The sequence below is a fragment of the Ascidia mentula genome, chromosome 3 (genome assembly GCF_947561715.1).
Source record: "Ascidia mentula chromosome 3, kaAscMent1.1, whole genome shotgun sequence".
In the NCBI taxonomy this organism is placed as follows: Eukaryota; Metazoa; Chordata; class Ascidiacea; order Phlebobranchia; family Ascidiidae; genus Ascidia; species Ascidia mentula.
In genome coordinates, this window is record NC_138568.1 from 21,247,291 (window position 1) to 21,268,530 (window position 21,240).

Below are 21,240 nucleotides of genomic sequence, written 5' to 3' on the forward strand. Positions count from 1 at the left end.
ACTCGTGTACGGCTCAATCATTTCCCAACCTGGGGATGTGATACCAAAACTATTGTTTAGCATTTGTGCTATGAACTATGAACTAGTTGAACTGCCATGAACTACTGTGTTGTTTTGCCTTAAAAATTTAAAACGTACTTTAAGGATTATTGAGTGTTTGTTAATTGTTTTAATAATTTTCAAAGTAGGGTGGGAGTGTATGATGGAAACTGTTTTAATTTGTTGAAACTAAACATTTCTCAACAGACTTCCAAAAGTTAAAACTTCAAAGCAAATAAAGCTCATTTTTATATTACTGCTGAGAACGGCAATAAAATCTTCCATACTGCCCGCAGTGCTGGGACGAGCCAAGTCAATAATGTGCTGGGTAATAAACTTTATAGCAAAGCAAACGTTTTCGATGTCCTAAAACTGTTGAAGCAAAATTTACTTTTCCAGCACGTACACTAGACTCGAGAGAGAGGGATAAAAGGCATTAAATCCGCTTGGATACAGCCTACCGGTAAAAGACAAGCGCTACACAGCCCAATCTCACACACATACACAAAAACACCAATTATTGTCTCTTCTAAGTTTTGCAACTTGCGGGGTGGTTTGGCAACTTGTACAGGTTGCGTTTATTCGAGGTGAGCTGGTTTTAGTCGATCTATGGTGACTTCTTGTTGTGGTCCACCTTTCTCCACGATGCGGGACAGCCCATCGTATGGCGGAGTCGACGCACACGAAAACATAACGAGATTTGTGCAATTCAACTGGAACGTACGATCCATTGAGGCAGTGGCGTGACATTTGTAAAGGAACGAGATTTCGTACTTGTGCGTACAGACCAGGCAAAAATACAGTTGTGTTTAATCATGGAAGGAGGACTGCTCGTATGAACAAAATCGCCAGGAACCCGAATTCGCGGCCCGTCTACCAATTCAGCCGATGACGTTTGAATGTCATTTGTGCTGCTAAAATACCAAGCAGAACCCACGGTAACTGACACTTTTGGCAATCCAAAGCGTGCTGTCCAATTGTATTCAAATGCTGAGACTTAGGAAAGGCCTCTGGCCATGAGATGAAATGGTCAACCATGGTAAGCAGGTAACCACAACCCTGCATAGGTGGCATAGGACCAACAATGTCAGAGTTAATGTGGCTAAACCTGTCCCGACATAGTGGATACCTTACACCGATCATCATGGCCCAAACTGGAATAATCAATAGGGGCATTATAACTTCCACTTTCCACTTTCTTCCGGTTTTGAAATAATCCAATCTTTCAATTAATATGTACAGTTTTATTCTTGCCAAGTGCCAATGTAGAGACACAAGACAGGCAATGTTAACTTTTCACTTAAGCAGTTTACGTGGCAACCAAAAGAATAGAAAGGCACAGCACTTGCAAAAGCGAACGACAGTCAGAGAGGACATAACTGAGCGATGCAGGGGTGAAAAAAACTTTAGAAAAACATACATTGAAGACAAAACAAACTTGCGTTGACATGGCCAGCCTTGGGCCAACGCAAGCAGAGGCGACATACTGGAAATTACACACAACACAACGACCTGCTTGGCGCCAGTGACATACAATATAACCATTATGCAAAAGATTAGTTTTTTGTGATTATGAATTCGTTGCAAACACAATATATTTTATTTACATGAAGCAAGAAACAAATTGATTGGAAATATATTCACTGCATTCAAAATTATTTATTTAAAGAAAATCGGTTGAAGTGGGTTTTGCGCAATTGGATAAACTTATTTACACACTGGGGCAGGAGTCCGCAAATGATGAGTTGCGGAACAATTTTGGGTGGCCAAACTGTCATTTTTGGATTGCGAAAAATTTGAAAACAACTTCGTTCGATTGTTGCATCGCAGTTATTCACTAGAACTAACCAGTCGTATCAAATAAGAGTTTAAACAATCGTAAAATCACAAACACGAAAAATCAGGGTCGAGAAACATTCTTGGTAGTTTTAAACACCAATTCTGAATATATATACAAGGGCTGTAATTGTTAATTACATGTTATCAGTGATCAGCCTTTTTCTTCTCAACAGAATCTCCCCATGATTGGTTTTCATATTTGATTTCATCCCGTACCCCGTCTATAGCCCCAAATAACGCACCTTCAAGCGCACAATAACCACGTTTTATCCAGTTTCCACTCACCGCAGCCCCTTCTACCGCTCCTTTTACAAGACCGCTAACAGCACTACTGAGAACCCTTATGAATATGTTTCTGTTGTGTTTGTTGTATTCCTTCACTTTTTCGTAAAATTCATCGACTTCTTCGTAATATCTTGTTTCAAACTCGTCTTTTACAAATGCAAGGTCTCCTGTGAGCTTTCCAAAAAACTTGATTTTGGTTTCTTCTCTTAGTGCTTTGTGTTGTTCTTTTAAAAATGACGGATCCACATAGTTTCCGTCACATAACTATGAATTAGACAATGAGTTTAATCAGTCTTGTGACATCGAACTGCACTAATCTGGTTTAGCATTGTTTAAAGAGACTGATTTTATTTTCTAAAGCACACGAGCTTCTGTGAGAGATCCTCTCACTTCACCCACTTCAAATAAATATAACACCATGCAACGTGGATGTCTTTTACGCTATGATCAAGCTCGTTGAAGTGTTATTATATGACCAATATTGGAATTTGTGTGCCTGCTAGTCTACCAGCTAGCACAGTGCCATATCAACAGCTGCACTGATGAGACCTTACAGGTCGAAACAGTGCGTGTATACACCCTGTCTGCAGCTCTCATTGATTATTATGGCTCTTTTGCGCATATAATATGACCAATGTTGGTTTTATGTCCATTCATTCGTTGTATCAGTCCTGTTTGTTCAAAATACAGAACGAGTAGGCAGCGTGCACATGTTATGATGTAAACGACGTTTGTATATGTGGCAAAATCTCATCACCAGAAAAGGAGAACAAAAAAGGAGAGCCAAATTACATCCGGGTCATTGTTCTGCAAAAAAGTTAAGGAGAAAATACAAGACTTGCAAGGGAAACGGCCGAGCAACGCCACGTTGAACGCTTTAACTTTTTTCATGAGTCCCTACCCAAATTATTCCGCGGGACCGAACTGAACGACAACTTATCGTTTCTTGCCCTTTTCTTTTTCTGCGCATGTTTCCATATTGCATGATTTACATTTATTTAAAGTGGTAAGCGAGACGAACCCGCGAAAGCTCTAGAACCAATAGAACTTACGTCTTTCATTGATGCCAAATAATTGGTGATTTCTTTCTCCAGTTGTACTTCATTTTTTTTCTTCAGACTCTCCTACATTGCAATGTTAAACAAACTTATTAATGAACTTAAAATTTCAGAGAATCTGCGTCTCATAATATTTGCAATGCCAACAAACTTATTGCAGTAAGAATGTGGATAAATAACACGGTGCCTTCCTCCATATTACCAGTGTATGGATTCCAGACTTATTCTGGCTATATGTACTACGAGTTATTTGTTTTTACTGAAAGTTGTTTGTCTTTAACGACAATGACTATTGTAAATCAAATTGTTATTGTGCTATATTAAATCGCCTTTAGCTCTGAGTTGTCATTCTTAACATCTTCATAATAATCATTGATGTTTTTCTCCAGTTTCTCATGTATAGATTTGTAATTTTTTTCCAAATCTTCCCGATAAAGTTCTTCGTACTCCAGCATTACACCTAACTTAATTTTCAGGTGAATCTCATGTAAACATGGTTCTGGCATACACGTTTGTACTTCCTGGTTCACAAAAAAAGGCGTTTATAAGATCAAAATCTCAAAAAACAATGTGGTAAATTCACTCATACTCACATTTCTGATTCCTTGTTGGTATTTGCGGTGGCATTTGGTCATTTTATCTTGAAACTCTCGAATAGTTTTTTCCTGGTGAAAAGTATTGATAAGAAATTGACCCCAAACAACAACTTGCTGCTAATTATAGCTTTTATATTTCATGCAAAACACAAGTCAGAAGACAGGATATATCTACAAACTATCTTCCAGATTACATTCTTTATGTTTTTAAATTAAACACTTGTGGACTAACAACATGTAATATTCAGGATGACAACCTTTAATTCGTTGTTTTTTATTTCAATCATTTTAAATTCCAAGTCGATCATTTTTTCAATATGTTTGCTGAATTTTTTTTCTTCGGAAACTTTTGTTGTATCATCCTTGCTGTCCTTGTGAGCTTCAATAAGTTTGTCTGCATCGATATATCCGCTGCCACACCGCTTCAAACATTAAATAAAACAATGATACAGAGGTTTAATAAAAATGGAACAATAAACTTGAATCTCACCATTGACATTTTCTCTGTGTAAATTTTTTTTGCTTTTTTCATTGCATCAGACATTTTTTTCTGAAAAATAAAGAATAGGAATTTATTCCGCTTACTGATTTGGTTTTAATATATTAAATATTACGCTAATTTGTTGGTAGAAGGGTTTATTTTCTTCAATGTTTTTTTGAAGGTTTTCGCGTTCACTGTTTTTCCATTTTGTGTTGTTGCCAGTATCGGATTCATCAAACTTTTTGTTTGCTTTTTTCTTAGCGTCTTGGTGGACTGAATCAAAATCTTCGTCAGTGAGAACTTTTTCTCTGCATTTCTGTGATAGATATTAATAAAAAAGGTATAGGAGATATTAACAGAAGTGCACACCGTTTCTACTGTGGCAACACGCATGTTTTCCCTGGCCTAGTTCTGACCACGCCGCATGTTTCCTGTAACTCAACAGTGGACCACCAGACGGAAAGTACACAGGCGGAATTAAGCCTTCCTGCAGAGCTGAAAACAAGCTGCTAATACTCTGCTGGACAAACACATCTTTTCTGACACTTCGTTATAAAACGCCCATTTCGTAATCCTACTATAGGTCTCTCTCAGAGTCTGCTCTCCCTTGGTCATCATTCTCGTCATCGTGCTGTTACGTTCGCACGTTCTTTATCAGTTAATTCGCTGCAATTCAGACACGTGTTAAACTCTAGTTAAACGCGCTTGGAACCAAACTTACTTTACGCCGCCTGGTATTACAAACGTGTGTTTCCATTAATAAAGAAGTCTGTTCACGGAGCGTTAAATTCAATAGTCTATATCAGCAAGAACACGCAAATAGACTTTAGCTTCAGCAAAGCAGCCGACCGGGAATTAAATTTGCAAGCTGCACTACCTATAAAGTATGTTTACCACCTATACACTAATGGTCTCAGATCTTGCTGAAATGTAAGGAGGTGAAATAACCTAAATTTTGGAAATTTTACCTCGATCACCCAAATCAGTTATGTACCCAATTGGATCGACGTTGATCGCAAGAAACCACCAAGTGGGAATTTGTGTGCCTGCTAGTTTAAAAAGCGAGTCCAGTGCCACAATAACCGACTGCACCGATGAGACGTGATAAGTCGAAACTTATAGATATGCAGCTCCAAATGATTGTGATTGCTTTTTTGCAAATAAAATAGTTTACCTCTGTAGATAATTTGCAATTACTCACCTCATCCATTATGCTTCTGTAAATATCAATGGAAGTTTGTGCTTCAGTTTCAAGTTCCTTCTTCAGTTTTTCCTAAAACACAATCTTCATGTAATAAACTCTGTCAGACAAACCAACTTGCGAATTAACTACATGTAATTAATACACAACTTTTAATACAGATTTTAAACAAACAGTTTATTACACTAAAAGTGCATGTGGAAGAATTGAAAACGAAAATATTTCAAGAAAAAATGATCAAATTTTAGCAATTTTTGGCGAAAAAAGTAGTTTGAAACGGCTGCAGGTTTCTGAGATACCGCTGATTAAAGTTATGTTTGAACCTTTGCAAACGTGATCGTGTCGGATAATTGTTGCATGATGTTTTAGAAGGAGTTATGGTGGTACAGAAACTGCCAGAGAGTCTTATGCGTATGAATTAAAACCAGTGTAAAACTGCTTTGGTAGTTTTGTATTGAACAGAAGCACAACAAGTGAACAAGTGCAACAAACGAATTTTTTTTATTGTTTTTTTTATTGTTTTTTTGAGCTGCAGACAGATGGCCAGTGTTCCGATCTATTAGATCTTATTCACGTAATAATAAAGCTTTACTAGGACAGGGTATTTTTTTAGTAAGTCAAAGTATTTATGATTTGTAACGCCTTCACAAAAGCACCACTGGGAGCAAAAAGACTAGCCGCTCTTAGTTTATTTATGGCGTCAATTTGTAATTATTGAAGCATTTTTGCTTTGTAAAAGATAAGTAATTATTTTTTTAGGCGTAACCTACGGGTTTCAGTTAATTCATAAGTGATTCGAATAATTCATCCGCATTTCTACGTCCAGTACGCCTCGTGTATGAGCACTTGCAACCTACCTAAGCGCAGTGGGGAGATTCTGACAATTTTGCGATTGCATGATACATTACTACGTTATTTGATTATAGTGGTAGAGTTATCCTACGTATATGTAAAGGTTTCCTGGCAAAGTTGTGCGCTTGCACATTTGTGTATCTTGGTCACAAATCACAATACACCCCGTGAAACTGCTGAGCGTTGGAGTTTGTAAGCCCAGGGTCGTGAGTTCAAACCTCACCGGGAGCTTGATTTTTCAAATCTCGCTTCGATTTGGGGTTTAGGACCTTTAATCTAGTGGCTATTTCAAACAACATTTAATCAAAATTGTCATCTGCGCACCAAAATACTCACAATATTTATTGTGTTTTCTTTTTGAAACCGTTGACACAGCTTAGTCAACAAATCTTCTAATTGTCTGTCGGGTTTAAGATCAAGTCCGTAGGGGAGATCTTTTGTCAAATTCTTGAAAGATTGAATGCTTTTTAGCCGACATCGTTTCTCAATCTCTGCAAATTGAGTCTCTTCTACACATTGTTCATTTACCACCTGAAAATCAAATCACTAAAGTTAAATAAATACTTTCTGGTTGCGTTTCTGCGATTGTGGTATATTGCAATAAATTTCCATACACGGAATAAATTTTGTGAATCAAAACTTTTAAAACAAAATTTGTTAGTACAGTAAATCAATGCATTCAATTCAACAAATTCACAATCACATAACTTCGTTTAGAATCAAACAATTAAAAGTATTCAGGATTACTGTCGCATAATTTGATAAACAAAATGAGGGGAGAATCTTACTTTCTGCATTTCCACTTTGTACTTTTCTTTGGCTTCCCTCACAGCATCGTTAATAATCGTGTTCTTTAAACCAAGTTTGCATGTTAAATTACCAGGTGAAAGTCGGTACGTTTAATTGTGTCGGAGGAACAACTTAATCAAAACACAATATGTCTGGCAGAAACCGCAACAAAATCACAAATAGTTACTAAGTTTCCACAAACCAGATTAATTTCGTTTATTTTTTTGAACACGACAAACTCCAAATCCATGTTTTTAACCAAACTTTTCCGGTACTTGGCAAGAAACTCAGGGTCACCAAGATGTCGTTTGCCATCGAAGTTTTTCAGAACTTCTGCTTTTAAGCTTTCGTGTTTCTCTTTGAAGGCAATTTGATTGTGACATTGGTTATCACAAAACTGCACAGAACGCAAAGGGAAGTCTTAAACTGTTCTAGCAACTTAATAAGAAATTGAAATTACCTTGTTCATTTGTTGTTTATAGCTATTTGAGCATTCTGAAATGGCATGTAAAGCTATGTTTTCTGCTTGCGCCTGAACACCAAAATGTAACAAATATTTTTTGATTAACTTCCTGTGACAGGAGAACTACAATTCAATACAATTATCATCGAGGGAAGTAGATAAAAGTTATTGACATTTTACATATTACTAAGTGTCTGACTTCTTAATCCAACAGAAAAATTACTGAGCAACAAACAACGTTTATTTGTTGATGAATAAATTTTAAATTACATTAAATTGTGTCCATTCTCGTTTGTTATGTGGATTCACGCAATCAAAGCTATTACCTGTGCTATCCCCTTAACATCAGGCATTTTCCCATTGTTCAGTGCTTTAAAGTAAGACAAGCTTAAGTTGATAAGATCAGTTCCTGTAACTGGATTACCGTTGACTTTCTTTATTATAACTTGTTTCCTTGAAAATATTCTTTTGACCAATATGTCGAGGGTGGCAATAAATTCATTTCTAACATCTGCATCATTTAAAGAAAACAATGGTTTAAAAAACATTGCTAATATGTTTAAAAAATTTAACATTTTTTTTCTAAACTTGCAAATGTTACCTTTTAGTTGAAGTTGACTTCCTTGCATTTTTCCTCTTTCAGCAACTTTTTCTCCTGGTTGTTTGATCAAAAAACAAGAGATGTTTTCAAAAGCATCACGCAAGCCCTTCCGAACTGATTCAACTTCTGGTTGTTCTGAAGGGGTTGTCAAGATTTTCTGAAGATATTTCACACCACCATCGAAATCACATTCGTAATCTGTGTCTCCCCAGTCACGAATAAGAAACATCAAGTGCTTGAAATAAAGTTGAAATAATTTTTTAGGAACAAACCAAATACTCCAATTTGGCGCTTCTGGCAATAATTTTATTACATCATCGTTCGGTTGCTATTCAGCAGCCTTCATCAGGATGTAGAAAAGTGAGAATAACACAACGTGGACAATCTGAGAAAAACTTTAGAATCGAAAAAGAACAAAAAAGAAGAATGACAAAGAAAGGTGGAAAGAAACAAAATCTTCACTACAATTGTCGGCAACCTTAAACATATTATCAATATGTTTTCTGTACACAAGGTGCAGGGACAAAATTGCCTGACTGGTGTCTGTACACTGGGGAAACAGGAAATGTTGTAAATCACGCCCCTCGTGGGTGCAGTGTGTACATTGAGGAAACTGGCCATGCGCTGAGAACAGCGCATAACACCAGCGGGACGTGCCCAATCACGAAGAAAATACGACTCTCTGTCACCACGCAGCCGAAACTGGACACATGAATTACGAATCTGTCAGGTACAAGAGAATATTTATGGCGTAGTTGAATATAAATGCGCATGCGTCATTGCTCAATGACAGAAAATAAACACTTTTTCCCCCAGTTTCTCACACTTGTCAGGCAATTCTGCCCCTGCACCTCGCGCACACCAGAAACAGTGATAACCAGTGGTTGCCGATTGTCCAAGTTGTATTGTTTTGTACATTCACAGAAGGCTGTTGCATAGCAACTAAAACCATGGATGTAATTAAATTGTTGCAAGAAGATCGTTTTCATGCAGAATGGCACGAAAAAGTTCAGTAACCTGAAAAGATGTTGTGATGTTTTGCGGTTTGTTCTTGTCAGTTTTATTCGATCCAAACATCGTCTGCATGGGGGCCTGCAAAACCTTTTTGGTCTGGTTGATTTGTTTTTTTAAATGATCCATCCAATAAGCACTCTTTGCGTATTGTGTAAAAAGCTGTTATAATAGTGAGTATATTGCAAAGATTAAGTTAATTTGTGTCATCTTCACTTTGTCTAACCTGAAGATGTTGTAAATGGTCCCCTTGGACTTGTTTAGACACATTATAAATTTGAAGCGAGCTCATCAAAGTGCTGAATGCAAATACGAAGGAACAACCTTTGACTGAGTCATGATGATCAAAAGATCCTTGGGAGTCCAGAAGGAATAGGGCAACCTATAAACACAATGCATATGTTTACGCTGCGAAAGCGTTTATAATATTTAACAATTGCCCACAACGCAAATCTTTTTACTACTTTTGTTTGTTGTGTATCAATGAAAAACGGCTCATCCCAAATCCAAATTCCTTGTGTGTGTCTTTCGCCACCACCTCGCCATGCAAATCCTTCAATCAATTCATCTTCTTTGGAATCAAGCCATGAATCTGACTGTTGTGAGAAACAGAAAAAAATGATTTAAACATCTTCTTCGAGTTTGTAAAATACTATTACAATGTATTCTGTGCCGCAGTTTCGATTCCGGCCAAGAGAAGTAGCTTGTACTGTGTATCACTATTTTCTGTACCTTGTTATTTTTTGCTGCCCACAGATATCGCAGAAAGAAGTTCAACATGAAGGATTTTCCTCCCCTGAAAGCCCCAGCGATTGAATAGATCGCAACCGGTGTGTTGGCCACAGGTGGATGTCCAAATATTCGTACAAGTTCAGCAGCATCGACTTCAAAAATATTGTTTTTTTGTGGAACTGGTCGAAGTATTTGTACTGCTCTGTGTTTTTGTAGAGTACAACTGGGGTCTGGAAAGCAATTTTTTCATTTGTGAAAACTTCGATAACTCGCCATACAAAGGGTGGAACAATTTTCATCGAGAGTTTGTGTGACTAATGACTTTACAAGATGTAAATGTTAATTACGTAATGAACCTTCAAAAAAACCCTAGATAAAGTATGTGTAACTAATGACTTTCGTTGCAACAGTTGAGTAAATATGAAGTAAGCTAAATGAGAAACTATCCAATTAACATCGATTGCATAAAAGTTTCCAGGTTGTGGATCAAATATTTGTTGTTGTCGAATACCGCTGCATTCTTGACAAAGTTTGAAATAGCTGAGACCTAAATTTAAACACTGCTTGCTTCATTGGGATTAGCCAACAATGTAAGAGAACCTACTTACCCCCTTCCGCAGAAGACATATCAACAGAAACAGACACAGATAATCTTTATGAATATTGCTACCTATTTCAAAGAAGACGATTTCAGAGAATACCTGTGAAAATAACCAAAGTAACAATTACTCCTCAAAAAGGCACAAAATTTCTGTTGATCAACCGTTTCCCGTCAAAAAGCTTGCGTTCATTGTATGGATCTGACCTGACTGGCGTCAAAGACTTTATAAATATTCTTGGGTCATATTGCAGTTTTGTCATCAGTTTTTTGAAAACAACTCAATATACTGGATGGAAAACTACACTTACTACGTTTAAAAAATCTAACATCCAATTTACAAAATGCTAATATACGCTTGCCTTACATCCAAGCTGGTGCTCCGCTACACCATTGAACAATTCTACAACATTGCGACTTAAGTCAATGTGACAAATGCCGTCGGTAAAAAGGGGAACTAATGCTGTGATGGTGTTGGTCGTGGAATGAATACGACGTTGTAATTATGACGTAAAGGTAATTGGTGGAGGCATTGCGTGTTTAATGGGCCGTTGAAAATGGTTGAAGCAAAATCTAATTTGCTTCCGGCTCTGAAACCCCTTCTTGACGGTCAAAGCACACAAGGTAACTTGCGATATAATTATTTTTGCACGGCTTACGTTTTGACATTACATGATCTAAAAATAGTTAGTAATTTTTTAATCTAGGTAAAGTATCGACAAAATTTGACCGAGTGTTACTCGACTTAAACAACGCAATAAAAGTAAGTCTACAGCAAACCTCGATTAGTGGCCCGATACAGTACATCTTTAATACATTTGTCAACATACGAATAGTCACGGGCTATAACGACATACGCGACACAGACGTCCTGATCTGTTAAAACTAGCAGTATTCGTTTTAGAATCTCGCCATTTTACCAAGTTGAAGGGCACGTAATCGTGAAGGAACAAAATTGATCGCGTTAGACATGTTTGTCGGTGCATCGAAAAGCTGCGGAATAATAAAATACACATTATATAATCGTGACCTTTTCGGCGTCAAATGAACTACCGAAGCACACTTATCGTAGAGGGGTTGATATAGACTCTCGTGCTTCACCAAACCTTACAAATAATATCTGCACTATCGTCATCGACGCTCCTTAACGAAGCAACAATGTCGGCAATATTGTATATTCAAAAACCTTAGATTCGTATTTCGAGGCGTTGTTTACAATGCGTTAATATATGGTTTGATGTTGCATTTGAATGCTGGTTGGCTACTTTGGAAAGCTAACCAAAACGATAAGACCAATATCACGTGATTGTTCTCAAGTCATTTGTGCAACTTATACACAAAGTTGCGCATTCTTCAAACCTTCTCCAAACCACATACAAACGTGAGGGAGTCAAATAAACCTAACCTTAAATAACTAGGCAGTGAGCTCTTTCATAATTGCGCAACGTTATTTAGACCCTTATTTGTTCTGATTTGTTTTGGATTTTTTGCAAAACACTTTGAAAATTCTGAGAATACAGAGACTGGCCAAAACTGTTGTTAACGTTGATATGTTTCATGTACGAAAAATATTTCAGCAAGAACTTATGCCATCATCAGTTTGAATGACGCGGTTGGTGGAACTCCATCATTGTATGGATCTGACCTGAGTGACGCCAAAGACTTCAAAAATATTCTTGGATCATTTTGCAGTTTTGTCATCGGTTTTTTAAAAACAACTCAACATACAGAATGGAAAACTACAGTTACTACGTTAAAAAAACTAACTTCCAATTTAATTCTAATATACGCTTGCCTCCCATCCAAGTTGGTGTTGCGCTACACCATTGAACAATTCCACAACATTGCGACATACGTGAATATGATAAATGCCGTCGGTAAAAAGGGGAACTAATGCTGTGATGGTGTTGGTCGTGGAATGAATACAACGTTGTAACTATGACGTAAAGGTAATTGGTGGAGGCATTGAGTGTTAAATGGGCCGTTGGAAATGGTTGAAGCAAAATCTAATTTGTTTCCGGCTCTGAAACCCTTGCTTGACGTTCGAAGCACACAAAGTAACTTGCGATATAATTATTTTTTGCACGGCTTACGTTTTGACATTACATGATCTAAAAATAGTTAGTAATTTTTTAATCTAGGTAATGTGTCGATAAAAGATGAGTTTTTGTTATCCCGACATTAACAACCCAATTATGGCTAGTCTACAGCAAGCCCCGATTATCGGCACGATACAGTACACATTTAAACTCTATAGGCGAGACGCCCTGCCCACATTGAATTTGAGGTATCAATACCTGATAAAGGCAAGCGAGACGTCATGACAATACAGCACGTATATTTTATGCCAGAAGAGCAGTACATTATAAATTGCAATATGCCTGGCAACAACAATAACAAATCCAACAATAATCTTCTTCGACATCTTCCAATGATTTATTTCACTTTAATCTGTATTAAAGCTATCAAGGAAAAAACATAACTAAATAAATCGACGTAGGTGTACTTATTTGTTTAGTGTTCACCTCAATCCCTATGAATATCACATCGCTTTGACATTACCAAGTGTTGGTGCCCATACTTTGCAGGACGAAGAAATTGACGTTGTGTCACAGGATTGGGATCTTGCTACGTTCTCAATTCTTTTTCGAAAGTTTTGGTTTAAACAGTGTATGTATTGGCACCGAAAAAACGCAGCTTAAAACAGGAACAATACGTATAAATAATTCACAGAACATTGGCATCATTTTGATATGTTTTGGAGAAAAGACAGTCACTTACATCTATGATGGGCTGGACGGTTGATTACGAAACAACAACTTGAAACTTTTTAGAAAACAACAACACGTACACCAAGGTATAACCTTTTCTGGACGTAGAACGCGTCTTTACCTCCCTTTCTTAACTTGGTTATAAAACAATCGATCTCATTAAAATTTCTATGTTTAATCGCTGTTTTCTAGACGCGTATTTCCATCACCCAGCAACGGTTTTCAAAAAGTATTTTGCACGGGGACGCAAACAGACATTGAATGTGATTCAGACTTCCATAGTAGTCTAGGGAAGCTTAACTCCAAAGTCAATGCGATTACGGTTTCGCAAGAAGCGACTTGATCAACGTTTAGACCTCGCATAATGCGCAATCCACACAAGCGTAGGGCGACGAGCTTCGTGAGCGCAACAAAACTAACAGAATAATAGAAAACCTTGAATCCGCACACCGTGGGAGTGCATAATCGTCCACCCACTCTTGCGCGCTAACTCACAAGGCACGGTGTGGAAGAAAAATTCCAACTTATTCACGTGCTCTTTACAGAAACTATATAAGAAACAACAAATCTATGGTCATACCAACATGTCATTCGTTTTGTCTTCTTTCTATGACTTGACGTTTACTTCATGGATCTTACTTCACAATTCCCGGTTCAGACGTTTAAAATTATAAATTAACGAATCATTGGTGTAAACCCGAGGCGAAATTAGGTTCCAATTCTAAGGAAAAACTTTATCCAATCGCTGGATTTACAAGAAGTGGCAGAAAATTCCAGGTTAAGACGTTTCTTACCCAGTGGGAAATTACACCTGTCGAAGGTTGTCCTGCGGTAAGCTCCTACGCTAAAATGCGACCAAAACCCACCTTTTACCCGTGAGTCTAAAAATGGCAACGCGTATTGTACGTTTTCACTAATTAGATCTCTACCAACTTTAAGCAACATAACATTGTTAAAATATACTTATTCTCTGTTTACTGTATTAACCACTAGAGCATGTGACACCGTGATTTCATATCTCAGTCGTTTAGCGTGCAGTGACAGAATAGCTGGTTAATCGTTCATGCGCAACGTAGGCAAATCACTTGTTTAATGTAAAGTTTTAATAAAACAATTAAATCTTTACTTTGATAAGGACGGTGCAAAATCATTTTGTTTGACGAGAAAAATGGGTTTGTATCTGATAATTCTTTTCGCGCCGTTTGAAAGGGTTAAGCGCGTAGAATGCTCTGGTTTAAATTGTTTGCCAGCGAATCTTGTTTTCGCATCTTCTGGTTAGATGTTGCATTCCAATGCTGGTTGTCTACTTTGGAAAGCAAACGAAAAGATTAAAAACAAAATTAGTCTCCGGAGACGACAAACCCAAGAATTCCACAACATTGCGACACAAGTCTGTATAACCAATGTCGTCGGTGAAAAAGGGAACTAATGTTGTTATAGGCGTTGATCGTGGAGTGCATACAACGCTGTAGTTGGGGCGTGAAGGTATTTGGTGGAGGCATTGTGGGTTACATGCGCCGTTGCAAAACTGTGAAACAGCCTGATTGGCTTTGAAGGCGCATGAAGTACGTTCTCACACAGTTTATCACCGTGATTACCACAATATGTCACTCATGGAGCGACAAAGAAAACAAATCGTAGCTAACCCTGCGAACACGACAGAACAGAAGAATTACGGAATAGTGAAATACACATTATATAAACGTGACCTTCTTGGTGCCAAATGAACTACTGAAGCTCACTTATCGTAGAGGGGTGGATAGACTCTTGTACTTCACCAAACCTTACATGTGATCTCTGCACTATCGTCATCGACGCTCCATAACGAAGCAACAAAGTTGGCAATATTGTATATTTAAAAAACCTTAATTCGTATTTCGAAGCGTTGTTTACACTGCGGTTACATCTGGGAAGATGTTACATTCCAATGCAAGTTGACTAGACCGGAAAGCTTACGAAAACATAAAGACCAAAATCACTTCCCCAAACCACACACAAACGAGAGAGAGCCAATTAAACCTAAACTTAAATAAGTAGACAGTGCGCTCTTTTATAATTCGTACAACGTTACTCTGGCGATTTTTTTTCTGATGGCTTTGGGAATATTTGCAAAACATTTTATAAATATTCTTGAATCAATTTGCAGTTTAGGAATCAATAAACTAACCCAAGATACTGGACGGAAAACTACACTTACTACATTTGAGAAACTTAGTTTACAAAATTTTAATAAACGCATGTCTCTCATGCAAGTTTGTACACCCCTACACCATCGCAAACAATTGTTTATTAGTTATGTAACGAATTTTATTTACTCCACGTCACCTTTTACTTTTGTTAGTTATTGTTATTGTTTGTATTTCATTGTTTTCACCTTTCTTCCTGTCACCTTGTAATTTCACTGTTTTCTTTCGTTGGTACCACTTTATTTAATATATTGTTTTACCCACGCATATTGCTTTTAAGTCTCGCACTTCACTTATTTTCACCACACTATTTTATTATCTTCGTCTCCCCTCCCTTTCCTATTATTTAACGCTCCGCTTATTTTTGTATGCCCCGGATGTGCCGGCGTCACGTTGGTAACACCTCTAGTACAGTGTTGTGTGTTAGCAATCGGGATCTTGGCCAGTAACGTTTCGTATTGTTTTTAATCGTCTTGATTTAACACGACGTCCAATAAGTTACATCAGCCTGGGTTACTTTGGCTTAGTGGTGAGCCGTTAATGCAGGGTTTTTCGCAGTATCAGAATTAGGGAGGCAGTTTTGTGAAAAGTACCGAATTAGGTAGAAGGGTTAATTGGGGAATAATATTGCCACCCAAAAACACCTAACCGCTTAATTGCAAAGCTGCCGAAATAATTCCGTAACAACTTGGCGAGCACGCCAGGACCCTGTCACCACACCCGGCTGGTTTTTCAGGGAAGACTCCCTACGTGCATTTTGGTTTTATGATATTTTAAAGGTTGGTTTTCCTTAACAATGGCTTTTAATGTTTTAATGCAACCTCCGCCTTTACGGCCGGGAGATGACCTAGGACCGTATTTTGATGTATTTGAGTCCTATTGTACGAGCGTCGAGGCATCAGAAGTAATGAAACCACACCTGTTCCTGGCAAGCGTTGACAACGACTTGAAATGGACAATACAAGAAAAGACGCAAACTTGTTCGAGGTTTCCTACAAGGACCTCAAAGAACGCGCATTGCGCCAAAGGGCTACTGGTCAACACGCAGAGCGTCAACGCGCCGAGCTGGTAAGGCGCGTGCAATTACCTGGCGAATCCGCACGTGAATTCGTTTACGCCCTACAGACACTGGGCGATGGTGCCTACAGCAACTCCGCTGACGCTGCCCTTAAAAATGAGGTTCTGTACGCTACCTTACTGCAAGACTTGCAAGACCGGCGCCTCGCGGACACTATCCCGAATACCATCCAATATGAGCGATCATTCAGAGCCGCAGCTCAAGTCGTTGTCAATACACAAACACTGAGCTTTGTCCAAGTCGCTGCGGTAAACACAAAAGCATCAGAGATGGGATTAGTACTAAAAAAGTTAGAAGACATGGAGAAACGTTCCAAGAAAAAGAAGCACAACTCGAGGACACCTTATCGAAGTTACAAGCTCAATTGGATGCCATAAAGCGCGAACGACCACAGTACAACAACGTGCGAACACGGACTTGCTATGGTTGCGGTGGACTTGGCCATATGCGGCGCGACTGCCCGCACACGGGTATGCGAACAAGGGACGTCAACACGAGAGGTCAAAACATACCACGTACGCCTTCGTTTTCCAAAGTGATTCGTCGCGCACCGGAGATAAAATGTCACTTCGACCAAAAACGTATAGCTCGAGATGCACCAAAATGTTTGGCGCCAAAGTCGGTGCAAAAATCCGCTACACCCGCCGCGCCGTTGTGGTTTGTCAAATTATTGGTCGGCCAGACGAGGATGTGTGCGTTGTTGGACACCGGCTCCAGTGTCTGCTTGATTAATATCCTAAAGTGGCATTCCTTAAGCGCCGAGCAGCATGACCAGGTAAACAGGTGCTCAAAGAAGAACTTAGTCGGGGCCGGCGGACAGCAATTGGCGGTAAAAGGCTGCGTCGAGCTTCCCCTCCGAGTGGGAGGATTGATGACTCACGCGAGTTTTTACATTGTAGACAATCTTACGCACGAACTTATTCTAGGATTAGATTTCCTCCAGTCAAACAAATGCCAGATCTGCTACGAAGCCAACGTGCTAACAACAGGGGATGCAAGCGTGCTACTCTCGCATTCTCCGGTGCCGTTGCCACAACCTTCCGAGGTGTACGTCGTCGACGATGTCACCATCCCCGCGTTTACCGAGGTATGTGTAACAGCAAACTTTTGCCAAAAGCCGCACACCAGGGAAACCCCTTTTCTAACTGAGAAGATAGACGGGTTTGTGGAAAAATATGGGTTGTTGACGGCTAAGAGTATAACGATGGCGCAGAGTAACACTGTTGGGGTCTATGGCGCGAATTTGGGGGACGAAGCGGTATAAATATCAAGCGGGTCAAGGATCGCCCAGGCATCGCCTGTTTAGGTTTTGCCTTTGGCAATGTCGAATGTCCAATGTCTGGCGCATGTGTGGTAGTCGATGGATCGTCGGCGAAATGTAAACACCCGGATTGTTTTGGCGGCTGCGCTGAAATTTGTTCGGTGTCGCCACACAAAACAGCGGATAACCGTGACCCGTTTAAGTGCATTATAAAGCAAGCTCACATCGGAAACCACCTAACTGAAGAACAAAGAGAAGAGCTGCTTGCCCTTCTTCGCTCCAACCAGGACGCCTTCTCAACATCTGACGTGGACCTTGGACGTACGGACGTGGACACGTGATCGACACAGGAAATAACGCTCCAGTGCGACAGCCACCCCGCCGCATGCCCCACAACAACAAGGCGAAAGTGGAAGAGATTTTGGCAGAAATGGACAAACAAGGACTGATTCGGCCGTCTAAATCGCCGTGGAGCAGTCCGATCGTGTTGGTTCGGAAGAAATCCGGTGAGACTCGTTTTTGTGTCGATTATCGCAAGCTAAACGAGCTAACTAAAAAGAACAGATATCCGATCCCCCGGATAGATGACAGCCTAGACCAAATGTCGAACGCGGCGTATTTTTATACGCTAGACCTGAAATCTGGCTATTGGCAGGTCGCCATCGATGCCCCTTCGCAAGAGAAAACTGCGTTTACCAGTCACGTCGGCCTGTTTGAATTTAACGTAATGCCTATGAGTCTATGTAATTCGGCAGCGACCTTTCAACGCTTAATGCGCATGGTATTAAGCGGAATCGAGTGGCGGGGTGCCTTAGCGTATCTGGATGACATTATTGTTTACTCCAATACTTTCGAGCAACACTTAAATCGACTAGCTGACGTCCGAGAGAGAATTCAAACCGCGGGGCTGTTAAAGCCGTCTAAGTGTTCGCTTTTCAAAGAGGAGGTGGCTTTTTTAGGTCACGTATTGTCGAAGGACGGAATACGATGCGACCCCAAAAAAGTACAGTCGGTTTCCCACACCGCGTAATGTGAAGGAGATCCGGCAGTTTTTAGGCCTAAAATCCTACTATCGCAAATTTATTCGAGACTATGCAAAGATCGCAGGTCCCCTCCACAGGCAAACTCCAAACCTTCTCCAAACCACATACAAATGTGAGAGAGTCAATTAAACCTAACCTGAAATAACTAGGCAGTGAGCTCTTTCATAATTGCACAACGTTATTCAGACCCTTATTTGTTCTGATTTGTTTTTGGATTTTTTGCAAAACAAAATTCTGAGAATACTGAGTCTGGCCAAAACTGTTGTTAACATTGTCATGTTTTATGTACGAAAAACATTTCGGCAAGAACATATCCCATTATCAGTTTGAATGACGCGGTTGGTGCAGCTCCATCATTGTATGGATCTAACCTGACTGACGTCAAAGACTTCAAAAATAATCTTGGATCATTTTTGCAGTTTTGTCATCGGTTTTTTAAAAACAACTCAATTTACTGAATGGAAAACTACACTTACAACGTTCAAAAAACCTAACTTTCAATTTACAAAATGCTAATATACGCTTGCATCACATCCAAGCTGGTGCTCCGCTACACCATTGAACAATTCCGCAACATTGCGGCATACGTGAATATGACAAATGCCGTGGGTAAAAAGAGGAACTAATGCTGTGAAGTTGTTGGTCGTGGAATGAATACAACGTTGTAATTATGACGTAAAGGTAATTGGTGGAGGCATTGAGTGTTAAATGGGCCGTTGGAAATGGTTGAAGCAAAATCTAATTTGCTTCCGGCTCTGAAAACCCTGCTTGGACTTCAAAGCACACAAGGTAACTTGCGATATAATTATTTTTGCACGGCTTACGTTTTCACATTGCATGATCTAAAAATAGTTAGTAATTTTTGTAATCTAGGTGAAGTGTCGATGAAATATGACCTAGTGTTACACGACATAAACAATCCAATAAAAGTAAGTCTGCAGCAAACCTCGATTAGTGGCCCGATACAGTACATCTTTAATACATTTGTCAACGTAGGAATAGTCGCTGACTAGAACGACATACGCGACACAGACATCCTGATCTGTTAAACCTAACAGTATTCGTTTCAGAAACTCGCCATTTTACCAAGTTGAAGGACGCGTAATCGCGAAAAATCATAATTGATCGCATTAGTTATGTTTGTCGGTGCTTCGAAAAGTTGCGGAATGATAAAGAAATACACATATAATAATCGTGACCTTCTCGGTGCCAAATGAACTACTAAAGCACACTTATCGTAGGGGGATTGATAGACTGTCGTGCCTCACCACCAAACCTTACAAGTAATCTCTGCGCTATCGTCATCGACGCTCCATAACGAAGCAACAAAGTCGGCAATATTGTATATTTAAAAACCCTCAATTCGTATTTCGAGGCGCTGTTTACAATGCGTTAATATATGGTTAGATGTTGCATTTCAATGCTGGTTGGCTACTTTGGAAAGCTAACGAAAACGAAAAGACCAAAATCACGTGGTTGCTCTCAAGTTATTTGTGCAATTTATACACAAAGTTACGCATTTTTCAAACCATCTCCAAACCACACACAAACGAGAGAGCGTCAATTAAACCTAACCTTAAAAACTAGGAGGCAGTGAGTTCTTTCATAATTGCACAACGTTATTCAGACCCTTATTTGTTCTGATTTGTTTTGTATTTTTTGCAAAACAATTTGAAAATTCTGAGAATACAGAGTCTGGCCAAAACTGTTGTTAACATTGTCATGTTTTATGTACGAAAAACATTTCGGCAAGAACATATCCCATTATCAGTTTGAATGACGCGGTTGGTGCAGCTCCATCATTGTATGGATCTAACCTGACTGACGTCAAAGACTTCAAAAATAATCTTGGATCATTTTTGCAGTTTTGTCATCGGTTTTCTAAAAACAACTCAATTTACTGAATGGAAAACTACCCCTACTACGTTCAAAAAACCTAACTTTCAATTTACAAAATTCTAATATGCGCTTGCCTCACATCCAAGCTGGTGCTCTGCTACACCATTGAACAATTCCACAACATTGCGACATACGTGAATATGACAAATGCCGTCGGTAAAAAGAGGAACTAATGTTGTAATGGTGTTGGTCGTGGAATGAATACAACGTTATAATGATGACGTAACGCTAATTGGTGGAGGCATTAAGTGTTAAATGGGCCGTTGGAAATGGTTGAAGCAAAATCTAATTTGCTTCCGGCTCTGAAAACCCTGCTTGAACTTCAAAGCACACAAGGTAACTTGCGATATAATTATTTTTGCACGGCTTACGTTTTCACATTACATGATCCAAAAATAGTTAGTAATTTTTTAATTTAGGTAATGTGTCGATGAAATATGACTTTGCGTTACACGAC

General features: G+C 39.1%; 1 protein-coding gene and 1 pseudogene across 5 annotated transcripts; one reads left to right on the forward strand and one right to left on the reverse strand.

Annotated features, from left to right (window-relative positions):
• Positions 1 to 1,274: 1,274 nt before the first annotated feature.
• LOC145894271 (atlastin-1-like) lies at positions 1,275 to 13,455 on the reverse strand. Of its 5 annotated transcripts, none has more exons than XM_082982805.1 (20): positions 13,071 to 13,455; positions 10,556 to 10,648; positions 9,948 to 10,177; positions 9,677 to 9,811; positions 9,442 to 9,597; positions 9,222 to 9,356; positions 8,205 to 8,439; positions 7,930 to 8,114; positions 7,601 to 7,672; positions 7,343 to 7,537; positions 7,140 to 7,202; positions 6,688 to 6,882; positions 5,500 to 5,571; positions 4,432 to 4,614; positions 4,308 to 4,367; positions 4,075 to 4,239; positions 3,815 to 3,886; positions 3,551 to 3,742; positions 3,216 to 3,287; positions 1,275 to 2,427 (listed from the first exon to the last, which is right to left on the reverse strand). In XM_082982805.1, exons 2-20 carry the CDS (start codon positions 10,572 to 10,574, stop codon positions 2,023 to 2,025), a joined length of 2,841 nt encoding a protein of 946 aa, XP_082838931.1. In that variant the 5' UTR covers positions 10,575 to 10,648; positions 13,071 to 13,455; the 3' UTR covers positions 1,275 to 2,022. The 5 variants fall into 5 exon arrangements, with proteins under 5 accessions (XP_082838931.1, XP_082838932.1, XP_082838928.1 ...); XM_082982806.1 differs by having other exon boundaries at positions 9,222 to 9,296; positions 13,071 to 13,454; XM_082982802.1 differs by having other exon boundaries at positions 9,222 to 9,377; positions 13,071 to 13,449.
• Positions 13,456 to 16,298: 2,843 nt separating this feature from the next.
• On the forward strand, positions 16,299 to 19,013 carry LOC145895941 (uncharacterized; annotated as a pseudogene).
• The last annotated feature ends 2,227 nt before the right edge of the window (positions 19,014 to 21,240 follow it).

What these genes read in the sequence shown, in the direction of transcription:
- LOC145894271 (XM_082982802.1), bottom strand. An exon ending in AAGTCAACTTCAACTAAAAG is followed by an intron (nt 8,115 to 8,204) that starts GTAACATTTGCA and finishes TAAATGATGCAG; the next exon opens with ATGTTAGAAATGAATTTATT. An exon ending in ACAAAGTGGAAATGCAGAAA is followed by an intron (nt 6,883 to 7,139) that starts GTAAGATTCTCC and finishes TTTGATTTTCAG; the next exon opens with GTGGTAAATGAACAATGTGT.